This window comes from Enhydra lutris, unplaced genomic scaffold (assembly GCF_002288905.1).
Source record: "Enhydra lutris kenyoni isolate GAN:26980312 unplaced genomic scaffold, ASM228890v2 scaffoldscaffold24, whole genome shotgun sequence".
Classification (NCBI taxonomy): domain Eukaryota; kingdom Metazoa; phylum Chordata; class Mammalia; order Carnivora; family Mustelidae; genus Enhydra; species Enhydra lutris.
The window spans coordinates 29,564,106-29,592,024 of NW_019154108.1; the positions used below are offsets into that span (position 1 = coordinate 29,564,106).

Genomic DNA, 27,919 nt, shown 5'->3' on the forward strand with positions numbered 1-27,919 from the left:
GGCAGTGAGCAGGGGGCCAGCAGGGGTGGGGGACAGGTATGGGGCATACATCATTGCAAAGAGAAGAGGGGGGTCTCCCTGCTCCTTGGGAGGGCCCTGGGGCAGGGAGGACAGCTGTCGGCCGGGGAGCCTGCGGGCGACAGCCAGCCCCACGGGCATCAGCGCTGCTCCAGCAGCCCCACGAATTTGCAGATGTCCCGGGCCAGCAGCTCTGGCTCCTCAAAGGCGGCAAAGTGGCCCCCGCGGGCCATGTAGGAATAGGAGACGAGTTTCGGATACTTGAACTTCACCCACTTTTCCGGCACATGCATTAACTCACAAGGGAAGGCAGCAAAGCCTGTGGGCACGTGGACCTTGATCCTAGAAGGACAGAGATCTCACTGAGAGGCAAGGTGGCATCCTGGTCCCCTTCTGTCCCCTGCAGCAAGGACTGGGGACGGGGGAGTGGGGGTCTGTTTGCCCACCCACAGGGAGCCGGAAAGGACAGACCCAGGGTTCTAAACACTCTCTTCAATTCCAGCCCACTGGAGCCTCCTTCTGCGGAAGGGCCAGCTGCGCTGCAAAGTCTGGCCATCAAAGACCCTCCCTGGGGGTCAAGCCTCTCAGGGGGTGGAGAGCCGGTGGTCTGACTGCTCCCGCCTCTGGAGGCCCATCAGCAGGCACCTGCTGCGGGATCGGCCACACTCACCGGTTGTGCTTGTTGGCCATGAAGCCCTGGCCCAGGTTCTCCTTATAGAAGCGCTGGGAGGAGGCGATGGTGCCCGTTGTCCAGTAGAGCATGACATTGGTCAGCAGGTCATCCAGGGAGAACTTCCTGCAGAAGCAGCCCCGGGAGGCCCCTCAGAGCCTGGCACGGCCTTTAGGCTGTGAGCCCTGGGGACCCCCACCCAGGGTCCTGCCTCCTGCTCAGACGCCCCAGGCAGGTGCATATTATCCCTGAAGCCAGGCAGGCTTGGACCTGCCCGCCCAGCATGGGAACCCACCCAGGCTGTGGGGCTCCACGCGTGCAGAGGAAAGAGCCATCTGGTTCTTACTGTGGGGGCACGTGGAAACCTGAAACCCCACATGCCACCCGGGCTCTGTCCTGCTCTTGCTGGGTCCCCTCATGCTACCCTGTGTCCAAAGACCCCAGGAGCCCTCCATGGCCTCCCCTGTCCAGGTGCTGGTGCCCACCACCTCTGCCCCCGAATGCCCTCCCCCTACTCATCTTCTGCCCCCTCAGCCTCCAGCCTTCCCTCCCAGAAGAGCCCCCCAATGTGCCCAGATCCACTAGCTTCACACCTTGCCCCCCCTGCTATGATACCCCTTCAATGCCATCAGCCCCGTGCCTTCTGGCACCCAGACCCACCTGATGGTCCACAAACCCCAGGGGACACCAGCTCTGTGGAGCAGCTCCCCTCATGCCTTCCCTGCTCGATTCCAGATCTGGGGGCTTTGGAGAGCTCCGCCTCCCATGCTCATCCCTTCACTGGCCTCCTCCAGGGCCACTCTGCCTCCCCTGCCCACAGTCTGGCGTCCATACCACCCAGGCCTGCCTTCCTGTCTCCCCTCTGCCCCCCTCTCTGCATCCCTGCAACTGTCAACCCACACTTGCCAACCCCTGTCCAGGTAGGGGCTTCCCACCAGATTCTGTCCCCCCCCGCCAGGGTGTTGCTTGCCCAGCCTGCTCATTCCCCCCGGAGCACAGAGAAAATAATTTCCTCCCCTGGACCCCTCCTTGGGGCTCCGGATCACCCATCTCAGTCCCTAACCAATCAGGCACCTCCCACTCAGCAAGTCCACACCGGAAGCAGCCCGCATCTCTGCCGAGCCCCTGGTGGACACACACGCTCACAGATGCAAGTGCTCCCACACACGCACGCTCACGTGTGTCTGTATCCAAATCCACGTGCACACTTCCACCATCCAAATGGGCACAGACACTCCAAGGCTCCCCTCCTCATTCCCTAGTTCCTGCTTGATGAAGGGCGTCCCTGCAGCCTGGTGGGGAGCTAGAAACTGCTCCTTCTGCTGCTGCCTCCCTCCACTCCCACTGAGCCCTGGCTGTCCCTGCTCCCCCTGACCCCCCACTGAGCCCTGGCTGTCCTGCCATTCCTTGCCAAGGACATGCTGGTAGAACCCCTGCGCCGTCATGCCCTGCCCAGCGTGGGGCAGGGAATGGATCCCACCATGAGGGCTCATGCTTGGGCTCATGCTTGGGCTCATGGTGTGGCCCCTGCATACCTGCCCCTATCCTTGGCAAAGTCAGTCTTTCCAAGAGCACCTCGCGTTTCTATCCCTCCCACCTTAGCTTCTGCTCTTCTCTCTGCCTCAACTCTCCTCCATCCTTTTCACCAGCAAACTCCCACTCACCCTTCAAGGTCCCAATCAAATAGATTCTCCCAGTCATTTCCCCTCCCTGCCCCAGAGATGGAGCAGATCCTCCTTTCTCTGGACTCGCACAGCCAGGGCTCATTCGTCCAGTGCGTGTTTGTCGAGCTCAAGCTTCCTTCTAGGTGCTGGGGCTAGAGCACTGCCTAGACACGGCTCCCTGTCCCAGGTGGGAGCCAGCCCCAGCTCACCCTACTCCCACCCCAGCACTGTGTCTGGTGCTCTGTGTGCCCCCACAGCAATGAAGAGAGAGATGGGTGCTGGAGAAGCTGAGTCAGGGCTGACCTTGATGGAGCCCGAGTCAGGCCAGAGGCCTGGAAGTCACGTACTCCTAGGCTCCCTGCAGCTGTCTCCAGGCCTGGCTTCCCCAGGGCACACGGTCAGGTGGCGACGCTGGGCTCTCGTGGGCTCTGGAGGGAGGGGATCCCTGGCTGCTCACACCTCTTGGCAATAAAGGGGGCTTGCTGCCCTCTGGACCCACTGATCCCAGGAGGGGACTGTTTAGCAAATGGACCACAGACATTCTCCAGCCCTGTATCCCATTCCTGACCGCTCTACTATGAGGCTTGGAGAGAGTCGCTAGGCCTCTCTGTGCCTCTGCTCGCTCATCCAGAGGAACTGGGGCCGTATTCACCAGGGCGAGGGTCCGGGGGGTACCCAGCCATAGGTAGGACATGCTGGCTGGCGGCTAGACAGCAGGGTCTCACCTCTCCAGGCCTCCATCCTCCAGGTCTCGAAACTCCGGGTTGGTCCAAGTAGAAAACTTCTCCAGGATATAGGCAGCAAGGCCCACGGGGGAGTCGTTCAGAGCGCAGCCTGGGATGGGGAGAAGCAAGGGAGGGACTGACTCGGGCCTGGGACCAGCTAGCGGTCAGGGCCCTGTGTTGGGGCACAGCGCTGCCCTTGCTCCTGGGGCACTCATGCACCCCCCATCTACTCAACCCTCGGCCTTGGAACGCTCATCTGAGAAAAAGGGGTAATGCTGTCCCCACTGCTCCTGGGTCTCTCCATGGCACGGGCAGCTTCCCATGTTTGGGGAGACCCAGATAGGGTTTTGGGGTGCCTGGCTGGCTTGGTCCGAAGAGCATGCAACTCTTGATCTGAGGGTTGTTTCAGCCCCACGATGAGTACAGAGATGACTTAAATAAAAAAAAAAACTAAAAAAAAAAAAAAAGTGGGGTTTTTTAGTTTATATGCTCTGATTCTTAAAAAGTAAGAAAGCCTCAAAGTCCAAATTAGGGGAACAGTTCCCAATGCATCCTGACCCCCTCCAACCCCCAGAGTCCTGGGGCCGCCAGGACTTAGCCTCAGGGTGCAGGGCTCAGGGGTCCAGACCCCGGGGCCCACCGAGTCCGCTCCAGCAGGTGTCTGCCTCGCCTGACCTCTGCCCAGCCCTGCGGCCCCAGAACGAGCTCGGGTCCCTCCCGGGAGGATTCTGCGCATCCCCAGCAGCGTCACGGGGTTGGGTGAGGCCCCCTGGCCGGAAGCACGCACGCACCCACAGTGTCGGGCTTGGTACACTGGATATGCATGTAACCACTCTCCCTCAGCAAGCTGTAGAAAACCTTCTCCCTGAAGGGGAACAGCAGCTCCATATCCCTCTGTGTGTAGCCGAAAAGCCGCGGGAAGCGCCGTCCCAGAAGAAGGGTCAGGATGCCAGGATTCACAATGAAAGCCATGTTCAAGTGCAGGCCTTCCACGTGGCTGAGGGCAGAGAGAGGGTCTGGGTGAGGCTGGCGCAGGGCTGGGGGAGAGGAGATGAGCCCTCTGGCTGCGGTGCCGGCCCTCTTGGAACCTGCCCCTCTGGGGCGGCCCCATGATGGGGAGGAAAAGACAGAGTTTCTAGAACGTTCTGGTCTCCTCCAGGGCTTGGTCCTCCAGAAAGGTCCACTGCCTGACTTTCTCCTCCTCTACCTGCCCCCTCTGCCGGGGCACCTGGCCCAGAGTCCCCAACCCCCGTGACTCCCAGGACAGAATCCACATCAAGGTGCCCCAGGCCCAGCAGGGTGACGGGGGGCCCTCACTCCCCTCTCCCAGGCCCACAGACACCATGCCTGGGTGAGCCCCGGCGAGCACGCACCAAGGCTCAGAAGGTGTGCCCAGGTGGACCCCTGCCCGGATGGTAACCTCCCCATGACAGGGATCCTCACCTGGGCACCATCTGGGCCATGTTGGTGCAGATCAGGGCCCCCCAGTCCCCGCCCTGAATGTAGAATTCCCGGAAGCCCAGCCGCAGCATCAGCTTGTAAAAGATCCTGGCCGTGGCCACAGAGTTCAAGCCTGGTTTGGAGGGGAGAGAACAGAGTCACGGAGGGGTCACTCCCTGGGCTCCCAGGAAATTCCTCATCCCCCCCACAACCCTTGCCGCAGGCTGGGGTAACAGCAGCTCACAGAAGGGGAGAAAGAGTACTGGGGCCCCATGGCAGCCTGGCTACTGGTGTGTGCCCGGCCTCTGGTGGGAGAGAGGGCCAGTGAATGGACGGCCACACAGCAAGGTGCGGTGGGCTCAGGCTGGCACCGCGAGGTTCTGGGGGCCTGTGCTCTGCGAGGGCTGGTCTGGAACAGCAAGAAGCACAAAGGTGGCCCTGAACCGGTGCGGGGAGCCCCTGAGAGCACAGGAGTGCAGGCCCTGAGGCCAGTGCTGGCCCCTGAGGACAGGCTGCTCTGCCCATCCCCCACCCCCCACCCCCAGGAGAGTCCGAGAAAGGAGTGCTAGCCATCTGGGCCCTACCCCCAGGCTCCAAAGGGAGCTGTCCCTGCTGGCTCCCTGCCTGTGGGAAGACTTGACCCTCAGAGGCCCCAGTAGCACTCCGTACCCTTTTTGGAGGATGCCTCCGAGAAGCCGTAGCCAGGAATGGAAGGGCAGATGACTTCAAACACATGCTCCTCGCTCAGGCCGTGGCTCCTGGGGTCAGTCAGGAGCGGGATGATCTTATAAAACTCGTAGAAGGAGCCGGGCCAGCCGTGCACCATCAGCAAGGGCTTTGGGGTGCAGCCAGACGGCGGCTGGGGGGGCTTCACGTGGATGAAGTGGATGTCCAGCCCTGGGGGACAGAGCACAGTCAGCCCACGGGGATGGGGGAGGCTGCAGCCATGGCCCCCCATTTGCACGCTGTACCCCCCTTCCCTGAGCTCGGGCAGCGCCCCACGGTACTGAGCACAGCGGCCACCCACGCTGGCTGCGTGTCTACTGGGTGCTCCAGCCACAGGGGCGCCTGCAAGGTACAGACTAGGACCATGGCCCTTACACATGGGAGCATGAGCCCTGCCTGGGGCTGGCCGGCCGTGCACTTGCCAAGGCTGCCTAATATTGTGAAGACTCGGGGAGGGGCACCTGGCGGCTCAGTTGGTAGAGCAGATGCCTCTCCTGATCTTAGGGTTGTAAGTTCGAGCCCCGTGTTGGGTGTGAAGGTCACTTAAATAGAAAACCTTGGGGAAAAAAAAAAAAAAGATTGAGGGGCACCTGGGTGGCTCCATCGTTAAGCGTCTGTCTTCAGCTCAGGTCATGATCTCAGGGTCCTGGGATCAAGGTCCTGGGATCCTTGCTCTGCGGGGAGCCTGCTTCTCCCTCTGCCTGCCTCTCCCCCTGCTTGTGCTCTCTCTCTCTCTCTCTCTCTCTCTCTCTCTCTGTTCCTCTGACAAATAAATAAAATCTTAAAAAGAGATTGGGAGAAAAAAACCCTGTCTATCCAGCACTAGAGGCTGAAAGAGATTACAGGTTTACACTGGATTATGATACATTTGTTTAAGATGACAGTATAAATACGTTTTTATTTAACATGTAAAACAGCTCACTGCCAATTGGTAAAAGCGAATCACCAAGTCAAACATCTCATTTTTGTAAGCTGTCGTGTGTGTGGTATATGAACTCACATGTATATACATTTTAAAGTCTGGAAGGACAGACTACAAACACCTAAAAAGTAGTTTCCTCTGAGCAATGGAGAGCTCAGAGCGAGCACAAGAGGGGGGTGGTAGGGGCAGAGAGAGAACCAGACTCCTCACTGAGCAGGGAACCCGACGGGGGGCTCAATCCCAGGACCCCGAGATCATGACCTGAGCCGAAGGCAGCGACTGACCCACCCAGGTGCCCCCAATTATTTTCATTTTTTGTGTTTTCTGAACTTCCTAATACTTCTAAAAGGGATATAAATTCAGAGCATAGCTTCTTTCAAGTGGAGACTTTTTTTTAAGGTTGAGTGGCGTGCTGAGCATTAGGAACACATCCAGGCCAAGGGTGTGTGAATCCAGTCCCTCCCCGGAGTCCCTCTGAGGGCGGTCCCTTCCCAGGCAAGTGACCCGGAGAGTGCCTGGGCATTAAAGGCAAACACAGCCTGCGCTGCTGTCCCCTGTGGGGCCCCGCACCATGACCAGCTCTCCACGACCAGCTCTCGTTCTGGGCCACTGCTAATTCATTACATAAACAATACATGTTTACTGTAAGAAATGGAAAATTCATATAAATCAAAAGGGGGAAAATCACACATAATACCACTAACTGAAGAGAACATTATGTTGTCTTTCCAAATTTCTAAAAGTAAATTTGTTATTTTGGAACAGTTTTTTTTTTAAGGGTGGGGCTCAAACTCATGACCCCAAGGTCAAGATTAGCATGTTCGGGCTGCCTGGGTGGCTCAGTCGGTTAAGCGTCTGACTCTTGATTTCAGCTCAGGTCTTGATCTCAGGATGGAGCCTACTTAAAAAAAAAAAAAAAGGAAGTCTCAGGCTCCACGGAGACAGCCAGGCACCCTTATGGAACAATTTCACATTTATAGAAAAACAGTGAGGCCGTACAGGAAGTTCCCACGAACCCACACCCAATTTCCTGGTCATTGACAGCTTACGTTAGCCTGGTACATTTGTTACAAGGAACGAACCAGTACTAATACGTTCGTAACTCCATTAAAATCCATCATTTATTCAGATTTCCTTAGTTTTAGAAACATTTTTATTTTTAAAATTTTCTGGCAGGAAGAACATTTAATCCCTCCTCACAAATTGGTTCGCATGCCATCCAGCACCGCCAACTGCGAGCACGATGCATGATGCGCCCGTGGGTGTCTAGAACTTACTCTGGCATAACTGAGACTCTATGCCCATTACCAAGCGTCTCCCCACCTCCCCGCCTCCCGGCCCCCCCATCCTCTTCTCTGCCTCTAGGAGCGTCACAGTTGGGGATTCCCCCCATCCGTGGGATCGTGCAGTATGTGTCCTCACAGGACTGAATTATATCACTCAACAGAATGTCCATGAGGTCCACGCATGTGGTCATCTAGGGCAGGGCTTCCTTCTTTTCTAAAGGCTGAATAACGTTGGTGTCCACAGACAATGGACTATGGCTCCGATGTCCTGAGTTTTTACCTAACGTCCTTTTCCTGTTCCAGGATCCCATCCAGGACCCCACGTTATGGTCCATTGTCATGTCTCCTTAGACTCTCTGGACTGTAGCAGTTCAGACTTTTTTTTTCAAGATTTATTTATCTGAGAGAGACAGAGAGCCATGAGCAAGCAGAGGGAGGGGCTGAGGGAGAGAGAATCCCCAGTGGGCTCCCGGCTGAGCGTGGAGCCTGACGTGGGGCTTGATCTCACGACCCCGAGAAATCACGACCTGAACGGAAACCAAGAGTCGGACGCTCAACAGAGAGTACCACCCAGGCGGCCCCAGCTCAGACTTTTTAAAGAAATACAGATCATAACTTTCTTTGAGCAAAACCAGAACCCTACCTACACTCTACTTCCGAGCCTTTTTGTCTGTGTTCCTCCAGGCTGCCCGCTCTAGCGTTCATTCTGGAAGGTAACCGTTCCTCCTCCGGAACATACTGCACCATGTGAGAGGATGTCTAACTCGTCTGCATGCACAGCTGGGCGGCCCCACGCATACACACGTGTGCTGGTGTGCACGGGTGGTCCTGGAGGTGTGCACATGAGCACGTGTGTGAGGGAAGCGGAAGCTGTCCGGGGCGGGAACCGGGGAGGGAGAAGGGGCGAGACCGAGGCTGCCTATTCACTGTGTCCTTGTATACTGTTCGAATTTTAAATATTTGAATTTTAGGGGTGCCTAGGTGGCTCAGTCATTAGGCATCTGCCTTTGGCTTAGTTCATGATCCTGGGGTCCTGGGGTCGGGCCCCATGTTGGGCTCCCTGCTTGGTGGGAGGCCTGCTTCTCCCTCTCCCTCTCCCCCTGCTTGTGTTCCCTCTCTTGCTGTGTCTCCCTCTGTCAAATAATAAATAAAATTTTTAAAAATAAATAAATAAATATAAACACACACACACACACACACACATATATATATACATACATTTGAATTTTAAAAATGAAGAAAAATGTTCAAAACCCATACTTCCTAATTTGTCCTACAGGGGGCTTTCCTTGGCGGAGGAAGCAAGCCCCCTGCCCCCCAGGTTTCCTTGCTTGTCTGTGGTGCTAAGGGGTGCCCAGGCCCCGGATGTGGGCTCCTGCTGGGTGGTGAAGGGGACATGAGTGGACGGGGTCAGGGACCAGGGCCCGAGCCGGGACAGGGGCTGGAAATGAAGGGTAAAGTGCCGAGCTAGTTGGGGCCCTGAACCTCGGCCTCCCAGTGACTCACCAATGCTGTCCTCTGGGGGGCGGGGGCGGGGACAGTCTGGGCTGCCCTGAGCCCTCTGGAGGCCCCACCTGCTCACCCCCAGACTCTGAGGCTAGAGACTAATTTCCGGAGGGAGACTCAGGCCTCCTCATAGGACAGGGAAGCAAATGCAGAGTCTGGAACACAGGTTAGGGGCAGAGAAGACCCCAGAGAGGGGTAAGCTTGCGGGATGAATGAGGATGGCAGCAGACCGAGGGAGGAGGGAGGAGGGAGACTTTCTTGGACCACACAGGCTGGGGACCCAGGGAAAGAGAAGCACGAAGGCTCACTGGGCCGGGGTCAGGCTGCCAGCCAGGAGAAGTGGCTGACCCACACATGGGTTCAGTCACAGTGGGCTGCGGTCCAGGATGACTCGATGCCCGAAGTTAGCCCCTGTGGAGCTTGCACTGCTCTGTGCCATGATGTCTGGGGGGTAAGACTTTCTCAAGCCTGCAGCTGCCAGGAAGGGAACAGCCCTTTAGTGCCACTCGCCTCTGCGTTTTTGAACATGCTGTTCCCTCCTCCTGGACCACCTTCCCCACATAAGTGGCAAATTCCTATTCATCCTTTCAGTCTCAGCTTACATGCCACCACCTCCTCCGGGAAGCCTTCTGTCACACTTCCAGGCGGTATGTTGGGCTCACGAAGCTCCCAGAGCCTCCTCCCTCACAGAAACCCTCACCCTGTGCTGGAATCGTAGGCTTCACCCCTGAGTGAAGGCAGGGAGCCTGTTCCCTGGCCGTGGGGCCTCAGGCCCAGCAGAATGCCTGGGTCCAGGAGATGCCTGCCTGTCAGCACCGGCTAGAGGACTGGGGAAGAGCTGGGGCTGCACAGTGATCCCAGTCACCGTGAGGAAGCCAGGCCATCTGGCAGTAGTGGTGTGAAAGGCAACCATTGGAAATCACATACAAGGACCTGTATGTACTTCAGCATGGAGGAAATGGCTTAGGTCCTCTTGTGAGACCTGTGATGAAGACATCAGTGTCCCCTAAGGGGCACAGCAACAACCAATTTATATTTAAAATTAGTCCTCACCTTATTCAAGTTACAAAATAAAGTTACAAGACCTAGCTCTCTATTAAGCCTTTGAGTTCAACTCACAAATATTATTTTCTCCATACTGTTGAAATTTTATTATTTTTAAACATCTTATTCTTAAGTCATCCTACACTCAGTGTGGGTCTCAAACCCACAACCCCAGGATCAAGAGTCACATACTTCACCGACCAAGCCAGCCAGGGGCCCCAACATTTCTGTTTGATTCTAAATCTTTCTGGGGTTAAGATATGCTTTTCCAACAGACAAACAGACCAGTGGAACAGAACTGAGAGCCTGGAAATAAACCCAGGGATGTACAGTCAACTAGTCTTTGACAAGGATGCTGAATGGGAGAGAAGATGGTCTCTTGATCAGTGGTGCCGGAATAACTGGATATTCACATGGAAACAATGGAGCTGGACCCCTATCTCACACCACTCACAAAAATTAACCCGACATGGATCAAAGACTTAAATGTAAGACCTGAAACCACGGAATTCCTGGAAGGAAACACAGACACAAAGCTCCCCCGACATGGGTCCTGGTGATGGTTTCTCAGATGTGATACCTAAAGTTCAAGCAACTGAAGCAAAAAATAACATGTGGGACAACATCAAGCTCAAAAGCTTCTGCAGAGCAAAAAAAAAACCATCCACAGAGTGAAGAGACAACCCGTGGAATGGGACAAAATAACTGCAAACCATGTGTTTGATAACGGGTTAATCTCCAAAATACAGAGAGAACTCATACGGCTCAGTAGCAGAAAAACCACCCAATTAAACCATGGGCAAAGGACCTGAATAGATGCTTCTCCAAGAAGACACCCAGACGGCCAACAGACACATGAGAAGATGCTCAGGGAAATGCCAATCAAAACCACAACGAGATGTTACCTCCCACCCGTCAGAATGGCCACGATCAAAAGACACAGATGAGAGATACCCAGTGTTGGCGAGGATGCAGAGGAAAAGGAACCCTCGTGCTCTGCTGCTGGGATTGTAAATGGGTGCAGCCATTTACAGCATGGACGGTCCTCAAAAAATGAAACACAATGACCATATGGTCCAGCAATCCCGTTCTGGGGAAAATTACAATATTAATTCAAAGAGATATCCACTCCCCAAGTTCACTGCAGCATTATTTACAGTAGCCAAGACATGTCTACGGATGGAGGGATGGATAGAGACATCGTGGTGCATGTGTGCACAATGGAATATTATTCAGCCATGAAAACCGAGGAAACCCTACCACTCGTGACAACATGATGCGTTCATCTCACTAAGTGAGATAAGCCAGATGGAGAAAGGCAAACACTGCAGGATCTCACTGATACGTGGGATCTCAAACAAAACAACAAACAAACTCAGGAAAAGAGATCAGACATGTGGTTATGGGGGAGTGAGAGAGCTGGACGAGGGGGGTCAGAGGGTTCAAACCCCACATGTAAGGGAAGGAAGCACCGGAGGGTGTCTCGTAGCAGACCCTGCTGTTGGAGGGACGGTAAAATCCTGAGTTCTCGCCACATGGAGACAAGGGCTTTCTGTCTTTGTGTCGTATCTGTAGGAGCAACTGGATGTTAGCAGAGCCTCCTGTGCTGATCACTTCACAGCAGACATCCGCCAAACCATCACACTGCACGCCTCAACCTCGCACCGTGATGGGTCTCAACGATTTCTCCATCAAAGTGGGGAAAAACCTTTCCCACTGAGGCAACAGTTCCCTCAGCTCAAGTGATCTTGAGGTGACCTTGGCAAGACTATCTGAGAGGCGCCTTCCCTCTAGGAGAAGCTGTGGGACAACCTGCCATCCAGGGGGGACTCGAGGTGGAGGGCTGGAGACAGAAAGGGCAATCTTCCACAGGACCTCGCCTGATGGGCCGAGCACTCTGAGCGGACACAGTAGCCCACACTCTGAGGCCTCAAGAGGGGCTGAGCTGCCCGTGGCTATGGCAGGCCCAGGCCTCCGCTCCCTCTTCTCCACAGCTGTTCCATCAGATTCTGTGTTACTTTGGCTTTGAAATGATTTATGTGTTTTCCGGTCTTGCTCGAATGCCCACTAGATTGGTGGGGATTTGGCATCTTTGTGCCCAGCAGAAAGGTGACCCTACAAATCCACTGAAGGACCGGTATTTGGGTTCTAAGTGGGGTCCACGGACGAAGGCCGCTCCCACGACAGACTGCCCTCCCCAGTGGCTGGCGTGCAAACGTACCTTCAATCCTAGTCTTGAAGTGGGGGTACCTGTTGAGAATCTCCACCTGCTTCCTCCAGTCAAAGTCATTCCGCCAGTAGGAAAGGACTTTCCTCAGGTACGTGGAGTTGAAGCCAAAATGGAAATGCGCGTCCTCCAAAGGTGGGGTCAAACGGACCCTGTCAATCCTCCGGTGTAAGTCCTGGAGCAAAACACAGGAGCCGGGGAGAGATAGGGGTCGGGGGCAGAACACAAAGCAGGTTTGTTTCCGGAAGACAGAGTGCAGCCATGAGGCAGAGTGAGCGGTCGAGGCAAAGCTGCTTCCCATCCCACTGGAGGACAGGAGTCACCGGTCTATAGATGTGCGTCCCGGCCAGTCAGGTTGACCCCAGGAGAAATCTCCTTGTTTCCCACAACAGTGGCTGTTCCCAAAGCCTATGTTGTTCACTTGTTAAACAATTAATTTATTAGGGAGAGAAAGAGAGAGAGAGAGCGCCTGAGTTGATAAGGGGGAGAGGGGCAGAGGGAGAAAGAAACTCGACTCCCCACTGAGCGCGGAGCTGGGCGCAGGGCTTGATCCCAGGACCCCCAGATCATGACTCGAGCTGAAACCAAGAGTCGGCCACTGAGCCGACTGAGCCCCCCAGACGCTCCTATGTTCTTCACCTTTGACTTCAGTATTTTTTTTTTTTTTTTTTTACTTCACTCTTCCCTATTTTTAACCATACAAACGATACGCATCTTTCATTTATCTAGGCTTACGCAGGGACCAGCAAACCTTTTTTGGTCAGAGGCCAGCCAGTAACTATTTTAGGCTTTTGAAGCTGCCCCTGGTCCACTCTGTCCTTGCAGCATGGAAGTGGCCAAGCCACAGGCAAGTCGCGGACGAGCGGACTCGGCCGTGTTTCGGTAAAACTTTATTTACAGACATGGAATCCCTCGTGCCATGTGATTTCCACATGTCTTGAGACAGTGTTCTTTTCTGGATGGTTTTCAGCCATATGGAGACACATAAAAGCGATCCGGATCAGCAGGCGGCAGGACAGAGTTGTCCCACGGCTGTGGTCTGCAGACTCGGAGACTCAGCACTGGGAAATGCTGTAACTCCGCTGGGATCAAGACACAGACCAGGAAGCCTGCTGGGCGAGCATCGGACTAGAACGTCGTCCGCCTCGGCTCAGGGGGCCTCCCAACCGTTACCTTCTCGGTCAGTGTCCCGAGCTCTCCAGCACCCAGGTTTCAGATGTCTTAGCTCTGGGTCTGAGAACCCACGAGAGAAGTGGCCCTCGGGGCCCTGCTTCTGTCCTGAACAGCAAGGCATTGGTGGTCCCCCCCAAGGAGCCTCAGCCTGCTTTCGCTTGGGTGTAGCCCAGTTTCTGCTTTTCACCGAAATCTTACTTTTTATTGGCACTTCGTACGGCATGTATCCTTAGTAAACCCTCAGTTCCTTTTCCTCTGTGCCCACTTCTTCTCTAGATTATGGGACTGGGAGTGAATGGCGGGCAGGACTTCTCCCTTCTCGGGAAGCCCAGCACCATACCTGCATACAGCAGGTGCTCCAATATGCACAGAATGAAAGCAAGAATGGGCAGGGCCTTGGGGCGCCTGGGTGGCTCAGTGGGTTGAAGCCTCTGCCTTCGGCTCGGGTCATGATCCCAGAGTCCTGGGATCGAGCCCCGTGTCGGGCTCTCTGCTCAGCGGGGAGCCTGCTTCCCCCTCTCTCTCTGCCTGCTTCTCTGCCTACTTGTGACCTCTGTCAAATAAATAAATAAAATCTTAAAAAAAAAAAAAAAAGAATGGGCAGGGCCTCCCTGGGTCCCACTCACCCTCCTGGGCCAGCAGCCCACCCCACCCGGCACCCCAGACTCCAGCGTGTGGGGGAGGGGCACACGCTCCGGGGTTGGACGGACCGGAGCCCAAATCCTGCTTATTATCTTGGTCACCTGGAGCCCATTGCTTTGTCTGAGCTCCAATTCCTGCGTCCGTAGAGGGGATGACAGTCTTCAGCCTACAGGGTCACTGCGGGGACCGCACAGGACCATGAGCCCCCGCCCCCCAGCAGGCGCATAACGGAGGCTGACCCTGACAGCATCTGACGTCACCGCAGCCTTGCTTCTTCTCACTCAGGATCTCTGCCTGAGCCCCGGTTAGAACCTGCTGGCCTTCTCCTGCCAGCTCACTCCCAAGGCTTCCCTGGATGCAAAGGAGGAGGACACAGCGGCTTTCCGTTTCCTTGGATGCACGTGCCCGGGACAGCTGGCACCACTCCCTCACCTGGGCATGGCTGGAACTTGGGCAGGGGATGGAGGTCCTGCCCGAGGAGGAAGGAGTAGAGGGGACGGGTGGGCAGAGGGGGCAGGCTGGACATGTCTCTCTGGGCACCTGCCCAGTGGGAGGAGAGTGGAGGGAAACCTGCTCTCTGGCCCGTCCCAGCCTCGGGGGAGCCCCAGCAGGGGCCTCCCTGTCCTCCCCCCTGCTCAGCCCCACCTGCAGAAGCTACCTTACCTGGATCTCCTCCTCGGAGGTCTCTACCTTGAAAGGGCGGATGCTGCCATCCTCCGCGGCTTCGGGCCTTGCCCCGGGCCCCCACCACCCATCTTCAAGAGGCAATGTTTCCTCCTTGTCCCGGGAGACAAACCAGTAGATGACAAAGCCCAGCACGGAGGTGAGGAGAATCTCCAGCCACATGATTCCTGCAAAAGCGAGGAGTGTCCGTCAGCCGCTGAGACCCCCGGCCACGCCTCGACCCCCTGCTGGAGACCCCAAATCCCCACCTGGTCTCCCACTGCACCCTAGACATCAGGTACTTTTTTTTAAGGTAAGCACCACACCCAGCACGCAGCTCAGTGTGGGGCTCGAACTCACGACCCTGAGCTCAAGCTCTAAGCTGAGATCGAGTCAGACCCGCACCGATGCCCCAGACCTCATGCACTTCTGACCTAAAAAAAAGAATATAGGGGCGCCTGGGTGTCTCAGTGGGTTAAGCCGCTGCCTTCGGCTCAGGTCATGATCCCAGGTCCTGGGTTCAAGCCCCACATCGGGCTTTCTGCTCAGCAGGGAGCCTGCTTCCTCCTCTCTCTCTGCCTGCCTCTCTGACTGCTTGTGATTTCTCTCTGTCAAATAAATAAAATCTTTAAAAAAAAAAAAAAGAATATAAGCACAGGGAAGTACTGAACACCAAGAAAGAAAAGACAAGCCTCATCTGTAAGCTCATCTACTGAGCTATGAAATTCATTCTTTGAATCGGAAAAATGTGGATGCAGGGCGGCTTCTCCGCAGCCCCCAGGTATGGGGGCTGCCCTCCGTGGCCTCATGGTTCTCTGGTTCTCCAATGGGCCTTTGGCTCTGGAAGCTTCTCTCCACCCTCGTGAGTGCCCCCCCACCCCCGCCGCCCCATGCAGTGCTGGGCTCCGGAGGCTCCACCCCTTACTGTCTCCAGTCCCCATGGGTGCAGGGACCAGCACGGAGGCTTGGTGAGATGGGGTGTTATGAGGCCATACATCCCAGCTGTAATTTTAAAACCTCTTTAGAAGATAGGATTCATGGAGTGCCTGGGTGGCTCAGTGGGTTAAGCCTCTGCCTTCTCATGATCTCAGGGTCCTGGGATCAAGCACCGCACTGGGCTCTCTGCTCAGCAGGGAGCCTGCTTCCCGCCCCCATCCCCCTGGCCTGCCTCTCTGCCTACTTGTGATCACTGTCGGTCAAATAAATAAATAAATAAATAAATAAAAAAGAAGATAGGATTCACAAGCTGTACAATTTCCCTGTCTCAAGTATAGGATCTGGTGATTTCTAGTTTGCCAGAGCCCCAATTTTAGAGCATTTCCATCAGCCCTAGGCAACCACAATTCCGCTTTCTGTCTCTATAGACCTGCCTATTCCTAGGACAACCTGAGAAGCTGTCCGAGTCCTCTTTGCCGAAGGACCTGCTGGGGCCAGGCCGAGGCCCTGGGGTTGGCTCCCACCACCCCTGAACTGGGCCACCGGGGGCTGGTCCTTGAAATCCTGGTCCGCAGGCATCCAGAAATCGCTTAGCCTTCCTGCCCTTCCCTCAGCACTGCAGAGATCAAATGCCCTTCACTGTCCCCATCCTACTGACGCAGGGGACAGGTGTGTGTCCCTCCCTGCCCCCCAACTCCGGCCGATGCCTTCTCGCTGCTGGGGGCTCATGGTCTGGGCAGGTGACAGGCAGTGTTGGGGAGGGCTTCCTCGGGGGGAGTGACTCCATATCATTCAGCTCACCTAATTATCGTAATAGTCCCATCTTGCAGTTGAGGAAATGAAGGCTGAGCAGTGTGTCTAAGCCCCAAGAGCCCGTAAACGGGGGAGGCAGGTTCCCAAGCTGCACGGACATGCACCCCAGACCACCTCTACTCCCTGTGCTTGGTTACTCAGGGAAGATCTCTCTGCACGATGGAACTGTGGGCCTCTAGAAGGCAGGGAAGATGTCCTTTTCGGCCCTAAATCCTCTCTATTCCCCTCTAAGGTGGCAGAAGGCCGTGGACGGCACCATCCCAACTGTAAGGGATAAACCAGAATCTTGCAGGAGAATTGCCTACAGTCTCTCTGAAAAAGGGGCAGAATCTACTAGAACTGGACCTTGACAAAGTCTGTGACTCAGCAAATCACCCCTAGGTACAGACCCAACCTAAACACAGCCCAGCCCGGGGAAGAGATGTGGAGAGCAAGGGCTCAGGCAGGTGCACAACACAACTCGGGGTGTGCTGGGTCACTGCTGCAGGGACACTCTGTTAGGAGCCCGGTGCGGCCATGGTCATGGCCCCCAAGCCTGCAGGCTGCCCCTCGAGTGTGGGAACCCACCCGGGCTCTGACTCTACTCAGCAAGACCTGCTGATTTGGAAGTCACAGGTGGCCTGGTTCCTGGAAGTGGGAGTGTGTTGGGGAGGTGACACATCATCTCCCAGGCCCACCACACTCCAAGTAACACACAACGCCCTTGTGGGTCTGGGAAGACCCGGTCTGGCCTTCCCAGAGAACCCCATTCCATGGGATTCCCCCCACAAAAGAGAAACTGGGACTACCTTGACTTAAGAACTTGAACATCTCGGGGTTTACAAAAAGGGAGCTTCTCCTGTTTCTGGTAGCTGAAATCCCAAGCTACCAAAGCACTCTGAGCATCTGTGGCCTTGTAACCTGGGGGAAACCACGCCTGGCTCAAAGCAGGTCTCTGGCCCCGTGCGTTCCTTCCCCTGAATCCCTTCCTACTGGGTGCAATCTTCAGGCTGGCAGAGCCCCCGGGAGATTCCCGCACACCAGAGCCATGCACGGGAAACTGCCGTCTGGGAGTGTCCGCTCCCCAAGGACGTGGCTTGGGAGGATGGAGGCAGCACGAGGGGGACCTCTGGCTGTCTGCATCCTGCAACCCCTGTCCAGGGGCAGGCGCCCATCTTTGTTTCCATCTGTCCTGAGAGGCTGCAATTCTCACCCTCAGGGACAGATCTCTGTCTCTTTGGCTGTCACGTCCTCAGGGAGAGCTCTTGCATGGGATCCGCTCCTGCCAGTGGAGAAAACACTCTGCCTCGTTCAAAACACCAGCCTTCAGGAGCCACCGTGAAGACGTCACAAGTCTCAGGTTCTAGGAGCGTGGCAGCTTCGTGGGGCGGGCTCCTGATGCCCGAGCCTGGGAGGCACACTCTGAAAGCTCCAGATCCGTATTCAACCTGATTCCATCACTTCGTGTTGTTTGGTTATAATGCATTTTCCCAGAACCCAGACCTGATGCTCTGCTGGGAGAGGTCGGGGGGTCAGAGGGGAGGAAGTCTTTCCCAGTGGAAACATTTTTTCCTCAGAGTCAGAGTACCCTTCCTAAAACAGTAATTAGCTTGCCTCATAAGGAAAATGTAGTTTTTCTTGTAAACCAGCCTGATTTCTTTCTTTTTTAGCACAGTAACTGGAGGACAGTGGTCATGTGAGATTGTGCTCAAAGGGACCTTGACGACTCGGGTAAGAAACAAGATCATATGGAGTTTAATTCCCCAAATTCTTCTCTGAGGTCAAGCTCTGGACACATACTTATGCAACTTGGGGAAAAAAAATCAATCATCAGGGTGCCTGGGTAGCTACGTGGGTTGAGTGTCTGCCTTTAGCTCAGGTCTTGATCCCAGAGTTCTGGGATTGAGTCCTGCGTCAGGCTCCCTCTGCCCCACTTGTGCTCTCTCTCTCTGCCTCACTCTCAAATAAATAAATAAATAAAATCTTAAAAAAATAAATCGGGGTCAGTTTGCAATGAAGAAGCTAATTGGGCAATACGATAACCTTAGGACTGCATGTAAAGTACTTGAAAGGGACAAGGAAAGCCCATGGGGCTGTGAACTCGTTTTCTCCTGCCTTCCTGGGTCTGACTTACAAAGCCAACTCTTAGATACACGAGGTCAAATAAAGGAGGCGCTTCCGTCTCCCACACGCATGGGTGAAACAGACATCCTTCTAAGAATTGAACTGAAGTCATCTTTCTGTTATGCTTGGGGCAGAAACCCAAGTTTTAAAAACAGACGATTCGTTTAAGGACTGAGACTAAAAACTCTTTTCTTATAACTTGAATTTGGTCTGTAATGGACCAGGAAGTCATTCATTCTTTTAAAGTAAATAAGGGATTTGGATTGGTGCCTTGGAAAAGTCTTCTTGGACCAGAGATGAGCTCAGCAGACACCATGGGTGTGCGTGTGGCTGGGAGTTTTGAAGGCTACCCGGGAGTTCACGAGACACAAAGTAGTAAAGTGCACGTGTGGGCGAGGAACGCCGAGATCTACCCCTGTGCCCACCGTAGGCACTGACAGTTGCAAGCTCCGGGGTGCAGTCTTTTCATTTCCGTCTGTTCCAGCTGTCCCGACCTAGCCTCCTGGAAACTGCTGCTTCTTCATGACGATGCCATGAGTATTAACGCAGAAGTCAGGATTGCCGTTCAGATGCCCCTTCTGGAAATCCTAAGCCAGGGCTTGGGAGCAAGGTGAGGAAATGTGCCTGGGGAGGTGGGCGCATTGTGGCTGCGGGAGAAAAAGGCGGCCTGGCTGGGTTACTGAAACCTTGGTGCCCTGCCCCCGCTGCCTGGAGGGAGTTGGGCACTCAGCAAATGTGCCCCCTTCTCCTGCTTCCTTCCTCACTTGGAATTTTGCTTCTCATTGGCAAAGCCCAGCTGAACACTGCATTTCCTGGCCCTCTCTGCAGCTCAGTCTGATGGAGCAATGAGGTGCTGACAAAGAGCCGTAAGTGTGTTTGGGGAAGAGCCATCTGTGGCCTGGATAGTACTTGGTATAAATTAGGAAAAGACACCTGTCCTTTAAAACAAGATAAGAAAATTAACCTAGTGTATTGTTTGGTCCTAAGACGCCTCATTGTCATCTCCCAGAAAGCACTTGTAAATACATATGCAAATCCACGCTGCGGACGATGTGTATGGCATCCTCTCGGGTTGCACAGTGTGCCACCTGAGCAAGGGTGGATGGGTCCTACACGGGTGTGGCAGACTGTGTAAAGAACGCTGCCTCGGCTGGGAAGTGTGCACCCATTGCCCTTCCCCTTCCTCCTTCATGCTTCCAGGGATACAGATGTGACGCTTGGACTCTGGTAGCCATTTTAGGTCGTGAGGTCATCTTGAGGAGAGAGGTCAGCTCTAGGACGATGATGGCGATGATGGGTTCCCGCTGACTGCAGCACTAGCAGCCCAGTCCTGGATGACTTATTCCAAACTTCCTTCATGTGACAGGGAAACAAACTTCTACATTGTTTGAGCCACTATCCTTTTGAGCGTTGTATTATAGAAAGCCTAACATCATCCTCACTAATTGCGAAAGTCAGGGAGAAAACAAAATATATCCAATCCCCCTGCCCCTGTGGACACATTCTCAACAACAAATGCTCAGTCTTTGAAAGGTTCAACACTGCATTCGTGTTCCATGGCTGAGACGTATCTGATGAATAAACATCGTCCTGGAAACAATATGAATGTCCATTGGCTGGGGACGGAAGTAAGCTGTCATGGACTCATCAAATGAATTTAGGGACGGCTGCCCCAAATGTGCCCCTTTGGCATGGTGATGAGTTTAAATAAAAGTCACTTAGGAAGCAGCCGGTGTGAGGACCCTCAGATCCTCCTGTTTGCCCCTGAAAGCAGGAAACAAACCTCCCAAATGAAAAATACCCTTCCTGTGTTAAGAAGTAAAAGACACCCTTGTCCCGGAGATAGGGACCTGAGAGTCGAGAAAGCGGTACACACAAGTTAATCTACTCGCCGTGTCTAAATTCTGATTAGAATTCCCCACAGATTAAGGCTCGCAAACACCTGTTTTCTATATCCTGTTAATTCGTCACGCGTTGATTGTCTCTTTGTCTCGAAAGTATAAAAACTGTCTACCTTGGTCATTTCTTCGGGCCCCAATTTCTCTAGGACCTCCAAGCACAGGTCATAAAACTTTGAGGTTTTTCTTCTGGTTAATCTGTCTCGTGTGAATTGAATTCTTGGTCTAGCTGAAGACCCTGAGGGTAGATGAAGAACTTTTTCTTCCTTACACTGCACAGAAGGTCAATTATCTGTGGCTCCAGAAAGATCTCCCTGATGAACAGTTAAGTGAGAGCAGGAGGGCGTGGCCAACAGTGCCACCCACATGGACCAAAGGACGCAATGCCCTATGGACAGTCTGGGACTTCACCCGGATGCTGGCAACAGTGACCGCCCCAAAGAGGGAACGATCTTTTTTATTCTTTTCAAAGATTTTATTTATTTATTTATTTGAGAGAGGGGGGCATGCAAGCAGGGGGAGGAGCAGAGGGAGAGAGGGAATCTCCAGAAGGCTCTACGCTGAGCACGGAGCCCAGTGCGGGGCTCGATCTCATGACCCTGAGATCAGAAGTTGAGTCAGATGCTCAACCAATTCAGCCATTATGCGCCCCATGAGGAAAAGTCTTGTGCTCAATAAGCTTTTGTACTTTGAAAAAAAATCACCTTTACCAAATGCATGTACTATCCTCTCAAAAACAACATAATCGTACATTTTTTAAACCACGAAAACCCGTAAGGGGGCAACAGTCCTCCCTGTGACTCAGCGTCAACGGTGAGTCAGATGCCCCCTCCGGGCCAGAGGCACTCAGAACCTAGTCACGCAGCTATGGCGGGGATCCCGTTCGGTGACTTCCTGGGGGCTGAGACCCCATTGGGATAAAGGACAATCTGGAAGCCCAGGGGCCTCTGCAGGCCACAGGCCTGGTGGAAATGTGACACATATGGGTTAACAAGGCTGGCCAGGCTGCCGGGGGTCCTGTGCCCAAACGGGGCCTTCCCTTCCAGGCACCGGGCTTCTGCTGCCTCCTGCATGGGCGACAGACACGTATGTGGTTCTAACCTAGATCCCAGCACCCATCTGCCAATGTAGTGGCTCCCAAATATCTTGGACCCTTTGCAGAGGCATCTGCAACAGCACAGTGATCTCATCCCCCTATGCCTCTGTCTCCTTCTGGGGCTCCTACTCACTGTGGCGGGCACTAGGCACCTTCTGCATGCCACCCCCAAGGCCCATGCCATGACCTTGAACTCCCTCCGGCATTCCACCCACATGGATGAAACCTGTTGGCAGGTTCTAGCAGCTCCATCTCCAAGATGGTCTAGAAGCCACCTCTGCCACTATCTCCCCTGGACCAAAGTGAAGCCTCGGTCCAGTCCCCTCCCACATTGTCTGCAGCCAGAAGGACCTTCTGTAAATCCAAACCTGCTCATGTCCCTTCCCTTGTTACAACCCTCAAATAGCTTCCCGCTGCTCTTGGAACAGAGGGACACCGGCTCAGCCTTCAAGACCCCTGTGGTCAGAGCGGCACACCTCTCCCTTCCTTGCCCTCTCTGGGCCCAACCCCCACCTCGGACCCAGGGCATCCCAGGCTCTCTTTGAGAACAGAGGCCAAGGGGGTCCAGCTCTGCCTCCCTGGGAGGGCTCCGCCCTCTGCCCCATGGCGCTGAGGGTTTCCTGACTGTGACTCACACTCACATGAGAGGTAGAACCTCAGCTCCTTCTGGGGGAAGTCATCTCGACAGAAAACTCTGGGGCAGAGGCTGTGAGGGGGGACACGGTGGCACCACAGGCTGCTGTGACGCCAGGCCAGACAGAAAGGTGGGGCTCGGGGTTCTGTGCCCTCCCCCAGGCCCGGGCCCCTTGCCCCCACACCCCCAAGTCTCACCACTCCTCTCTGGAGGAACGCAGAAGGCACATCCCTGTGGAACGGAAAAACAGATGGCTTCCTTCCCATCCCAGGGCTGGCCGTGAAGAATGGGAATGTTCCTGCCACCAATGCATTGCTCACAGCCACTGCCCCAGCAAAGGGGCTTCCCGAAATTCCCAGAAAGTCCCAGGCCCTGCTCACTGGGGCTGAGATCACCCTGGGGGGTGGATGGCCAGGGACGGAGCAGGAAAGCCTCGCGGGGAAGACACCCTGACCAGCCACACAGCCTCTGCCCCCACAGACATTTCTCCCCAGACCCCAGCGGCCAGCAGGGCCTCAGGATGGGTGAGGCCCGGGACAGCTGCAGAGCAACACGCCCTGCACCCCTACCCCAGAGCCAGGCCTTGTTTACCGCCCAGAAGGCCTGGAGCAAAGCCTGGGAGAGCAGCCTGGAACCAGCACCCAGGGGAAAAGAAAACATCGTTTACAGGCAAAAACAAAGCAGAATGCAAGGGCAGTAAAAACAGCACCGGGGCGGGGTGCAGGCTTCGTGGGGGAAGCCCTGCTCTGGGCCTGCGTGGGGCACATCGCCACCGGACACCGAGTGTGTCCCCCACCCCCAAAATGACTCTCTGTTCATGCCTCTGTGTAGACAGACAGAACACGACTCAGTTCCTGTTGCCGCTGATGGCATGCTCTTGGCCCCGGGAGCCTGCAGGCCGGTGGTCAGGCGCTGGCTGCCGGCCTCCAGTCCTGGCCCTGCCGCCCACCAGCCACGCGACTTCAGGCCAGTGACCCCAGCTCTCCAGGCCTCACTGAACTGGGGGTTTCAAAGAGTCACTTCAGGTAAAGGGGCGATGCACCCACCCAGGGATTTGCTTTGGATCTTAAGTCCCCAGAACACGACAGGTCAAGGAGAGGGACCCCAACCCATGTCCTTATCCAGCACTTTTCCTGAGGAAGTGCTACCCCGACCAAGATGGGGAGCTGAGGAGTGGACGTCAGAGGAGGGAAGGCAGAACGCGTGGGGCACCCAGGCCCCACCGCAGTGGGAGAAGGGAGGACCCCTGGCAGGGCTGGCTGACCCCCAGCACCTCTGGAGGGGGCCCAGGGACCTGCAGACCTGGCTGCTGAGCTAAGGGCTCCCCACAGACCCGTCGACACAGGCCTGAAGGTGGGTAGTGCGGCGGGGTGGGGGGGGCGGGCATGCTGGGATCAGTGTGTTGGTGGCCGGTGTCACCCGGGGCCGCACTCCACTCCTGGCTGCCCTAGGACACCAGGCCAGTTTTCCACCGGTCTTACGTTACAAGAGAAATGCCCTGAGGAGAGCACAGTTCGCTGCCTCTGAGGAAGAAGCAATTTACCTGGTGTGGGATTTCAACACTTGGCATCTCTACCTGAGTAGAGAAGAGCCCCATTCCGGAGGATAAAGGAGTGGGCCATGCACGCTGAAATGCTGTCAGTCACGTACCTGATCTCCTTCCCCTCTGTCCCCGGGTCAGCCAGCCCTCAACAATGTGCTCCCTGGTCTGGAAGCTTCCTCAATGGTATGTAAGCTGATAGCACTGTTGGCTGGGCCTTGCTGAGTAACCTAAGCTGCTTTCTCCTCTGGAACGTGGTGAAAGGCCCCGTGCTTCATGGAGGGGGCCCCTAAGGACGAGAGTCAGGGTGTCCAGGAATGTTTTGGGCTGTTGGTATCTTGGTGGGGATCAGTTTGCTAGTGGCAATGTCTGGGTAGCCGAAAGGAATAAAAAGTTGCAAAAGGCTAAAAATACTTCTGGAGTTCAGTGGAAGGTCCTGGTGGACAAAGCAGCCTCTGAGGGAGGGAGGAAGGTGTGGACCCGGGTGAGGACATGGCCACCTCCCCCCGCCCCCGGGGTGGGGGAGGTGGACCTGCCCATTCCTGCCGCCTCAAAGTGACCACATGGTCCAGCAAGCAGGTCCTGCCACAGGCAAACAAAAAACCCGGGAAAGCAGAAAAGTACATCCACTTTCCCTGGAGACTTGGAAAGCGAGTTGGACTCCCTGCACACATCACTGTGTGGACCCACCAAGAAGACATCTGAAATCAGTGTATCAATCTTCTCTAAAGGTAAAGGCGGCAAAAACTCCTGTTCTCGATCCAGGGACCTTCCGTTCCTCCCACGGTTGCCCTTTGTGAGTCAGCCATAGAATCTTCTGGAATGACTCAGAGCACCTCAGAGAGGGAGGGGTTGCAGCACTAGGACAGCACAGCCCCACGCTGGACACAGACAGTGGGGTATCCACACCAGGTGTGTGAGCCGGGCTGGGGAAGGCCTCAGCTGGGCTTCCGAGGGTGAGGAAGGGTGCACCATGACCTCCCTCAGGAGAGCAAACACACCTTGAGGGAAGTGAAACCCCAGTGTGAACTCGGTTCGCACCGAGTGCGTTTGGTCATGTAACCAAAGATGGGACTGCACGTTCCCTCCCTGGTGAGAGGGAGGATTTCCTGCAGCACATGCCGCCCTTCTCCTCAGGGAAGGCAGGTGGCTGGATCCCCTCTTGGGGAACTGCTGCACCCCCAACCCTCTCCACACAGCACCCTGGGGCCCCTGCTCCAGCCCAGGAAAACTCACAGGTGGGTGGGTGGTGACTCCGGGGGGCCAGCTGGGCTGGGCAGGGACACTTCTTCAATCCGAGCCCCTGCCCTCTGTCTGAGGGTTTGCCCACAGCCTGAGGCCGCAGCTGTCACTTCGCTTGTGGCTGCCCCTGTGGACCTGGCACAGGGTGCCCCCAGGCCTCATCAAAACTGACTGCTCGCCACAGACACGTTTTTCCCCCGAAGGTCCGTATGGACTTCTTACCCGCACAGTCGTCACACACTCGCGCTCCAGGGGCCCTCACATTGAACACCCTAACCCCTCCATTTTATGGGTGAGGTCCAGGGCAGGGACATCCCAATGGCACAGCTAGGACACGCGTCCCCTCTTCTTTCAGTGCCAATTCTCCTTCCGCACTACCGTGTTCCGTCAGAGGAAGGAATCACCGACGATGGGGTTGAGGGCCTTCCGGAGGTAGGTTTTGGGCATGAGCTCCCAGGGGCCCTGTGAACCCCCCGCCGCCTGCTCTCCCTGTGTGCCCTCCAGCCCTGAGTGTGGGTCCTTGGCGCCAGTCCCTCAACAGCGGCCCCCAGCTCCCACTGAGCCCCCCTTATTCTGTGCGCCTATCTGTGCTCCGCAGCTCTGCGCATCTGCACTCAGGAACAGAGTCTGGGCAACCCGTGTGTCCTTGGGTCTGGGCCTGGGCCAGGAGGCTGAAGGGAAGAGTCAGGGTGCATGGGCGGGGGGCGGGGCAGTTAGTAAGCCTGGGGCCTGTCGGACTCTTCCGTCCATGGCTGGGGCTCCTTGTGAGCTCCTGTGGGAGCATAGGACAGGTCCCTCTCCCCAAACGCATTTGGCCACTTTGACCAGACACCCCACTCCTATAGGTGGGTACCAGCTAGAGTGTCCTAGGCCCACGGGTGCACATGGGTTGGAGCAGAAGGCACTGAGGTTCACTTTGGTTGTCCTGCTGAGCAGTTACTATCTGTGTGTCTGTGAAGGTCTTTCCTTTCCTGGAACTGGGAGGGGGGCAGAGAAGGGAGCACATGGCAGAAAGTTCCGGAGTCCTCTTGCTCTCAAGCTGGGCCAGTACAGTTTACACAAGAGGTCACTCACACCAAAGGCCCTGGTGGCAGCCAGCCCCACACTCAGAAAACACAGATAAGAGTTCATCTGTGCCAGGAGCACTCCTGCCCCAGGGCCTTTGCTCTTCCCTCAACCTGGTGCACAGTCACCCCCGATGGCAATCTGCCACTCCTACCTCCTCATCGTTATTCAGATGTCACTTCTCAACCCAGGCTTCTCTTTCACCTGACACTCCTTCCCTCTTCAGGTTTTCCCCATCTTTGAAGGTACCTTATATTTTACGAGTTTATTTCATGGCCCACCTCTCCCTCCATAAAACTGCTGGCCTCCTAAGGGCATGATCCAGGAGGAGCCCCCTGCCCTGGACAGAGGGTGGTCCCTAAGCACCGCCCACACTTCCCAGGGAAACAACCCAGTCCTCACAGTCATCCTAGGTGTGGAAATTTGGGGGGGGGCAGACTATTGCTGAACAACCCCAGAACTTTTTGCTAAGTCAGACCCAGTGGGGCTAGGCCCTGAAGGGAGCCACCACCCAGGAGAGGACAATGTTACTTTCCGGAGCTGGGAGCTCCCTTGGGAATGTTTACTGTCCACGCTGCTGCACTCCGGGGAGGCCACGTCCTCAGGCCTTTCCCCCAAGAGCTCATCCATCCAAGCAAAGGCGCTGGGTGGGAGGCAGAGATGTCCAATGCACAGGCCTCCCTTCTCCCCACCTACCCGGGGTGCAGGATGCAGAGTCCTCACAGAGCTGCCAGGGCCGGGACAGGGGTGTCTGGCCAGGCAGGCGGGAGGGCAAAACCATGCTCTGCGGAGACCAAGGCTTATACCGTGGGAGGCGGGAGGGCAAGTGGGCCATGCAGCTTTAGAGAAAGAAGTCAAACAGCCCAGCGGGATTGCTGGAGCTCTGACTCCAAGCCCAGGTCTCCCCCTAGCTAGGCGGCGGGTAGGGCGGAGAGAGAGGGGCGGGAGAGGAAAACCGGGAGGCAGAAAAGCACGCTTCAACTGCGAGATTTGGAACAGGTTTTAGGACTCCGGCGACAAACAAGAGCGTTTCACTGGGGGCGCGACGCACCCTGGAAGCAATACAGTCGGGGATTAACAGGCTTGGGGACCCCCGCCGCCCACCTCCCCGCCCCCGTGCGCCCGCCGGAGCTCGCTCGCAGGGCCTGCCCGGGCCTCCTCCCCGAGCCGCACGCACCTGCAGCCCCAGGTTGGGGGAGGCCGAAGGGGGCGAGGCGTGGGCGCTCCAAGCCCTCGGTCCTCGTGCAGCTGCGGGCCCCTGAGAGGTGAGCGAGTCTCCTGCTTGCAAGTCCCACTGCCGCCCGCGCCCGCAGCCGTGCCCCTACACTCGCCCCCTTCACCCTTCGCGCCCCACCCTCGCCCCCCAGCCGGCGCCCTCGCACCCCCTCGAGCCGCACAGCTGCCCCGCCTCGCCCCACCCCCACAACCGGGCCCCTACACTTTCCTGGTGTCAGCCCCCTGCAACAGCGCCCCGCACATCCTCCCCTCCTCCGCCCCCCGTAGCCGCGCCCCCAACCCGCGCCCTCGCAACCCCCGCACGCACCCACAGCTGCTAACTCGCGCGACCCCCCGCCCGTACCCCCCGCACCCCCTTACGGTCGTCGCCTCCCAGGCCCCCAGGATCCCGCGGCGGCGGCGGCGGCGGCGGCTGCGCGCACTCCCTCAGACCCCCCGCTCTGCAGGCTCCGGAGGCCCCGCGCTGACCCCGCCCAGACTCTGCCCCCAAGGGGCGGTCCCGGGTCGGGCCCAGGGCCTGCCGAGGACCCGTTCAGCCCCGCCCCTGTTCCGGGAGCTGCCCAGGCAGGTCCAGTCACCCGCCCCGGGCTGCGCCCCTGCTGGGGAAGAGGGCGCCTCCAAGTGCAGACTCGCAGCCGAGGCGTTGAGGG

The 27,919-nt window shown here is 56.2% G+C and overlaps 1 protein-coding gene across 1 annotated transcript; it reads right to left on the reverse strand.

Moving 5' to 3' along the window:
• LOC111150921 (epoxide hydrolase 1) lies at positions 1 to 27,671 on the reverse strand. The gene is made up of 9 exons (XM_022508610.1): positions 27,630 to 27,671; positions 14,707 to 14,894; positions 12,223 to 12,403; positions 5,187 to 5,414; positions 4,521 to 4,650; positions 3,869 to 4,074; positions 3,078 to 3,186; positions 689 to 814; positions 1 to 360 (listed from the first exon to the last, which is right to left on the reverse strand). The coding sequence occupies exons 2-9, from the start codon at positions 14,887 to 14,889 to the stop codon at positions 159 to 161; spliced, it is 1,365 nt and encodes a 454-aa protein (XP_022364318.1). The 5' UTR covers positions 14,890 to 14,894; positions 27,630 to 27,671; the 3' UTR covers positions 1 to 158.
• Between the last annotated feature and the right edge of the window lie 248 nt (positions 27,672 to 27,919).

Coding starts and splice junctions, on each gene's coding strand:
- LOC111150921 (XM_022508610.1), bottom strand. CDS start 14,889: ATGTGGCTGGAGATTCTCCTCACCTCCGTGCTGGGCTTTGTCATCTAC. Junction 4,075..4,520: donor ATGGCCCAGATGGTGCCCAG/GTGAGGATCCCT, acceptor CTCTGCCCTCAG/CCACGTGGAAGGCCTGCACT. Junction 3,187..3,868: donor TACCAAGCCCGACACTGTGG/GTGCGTGCGTGC, acceptor TCCCCATCCCAG/GCTGCGCTCTGAACGACTCC.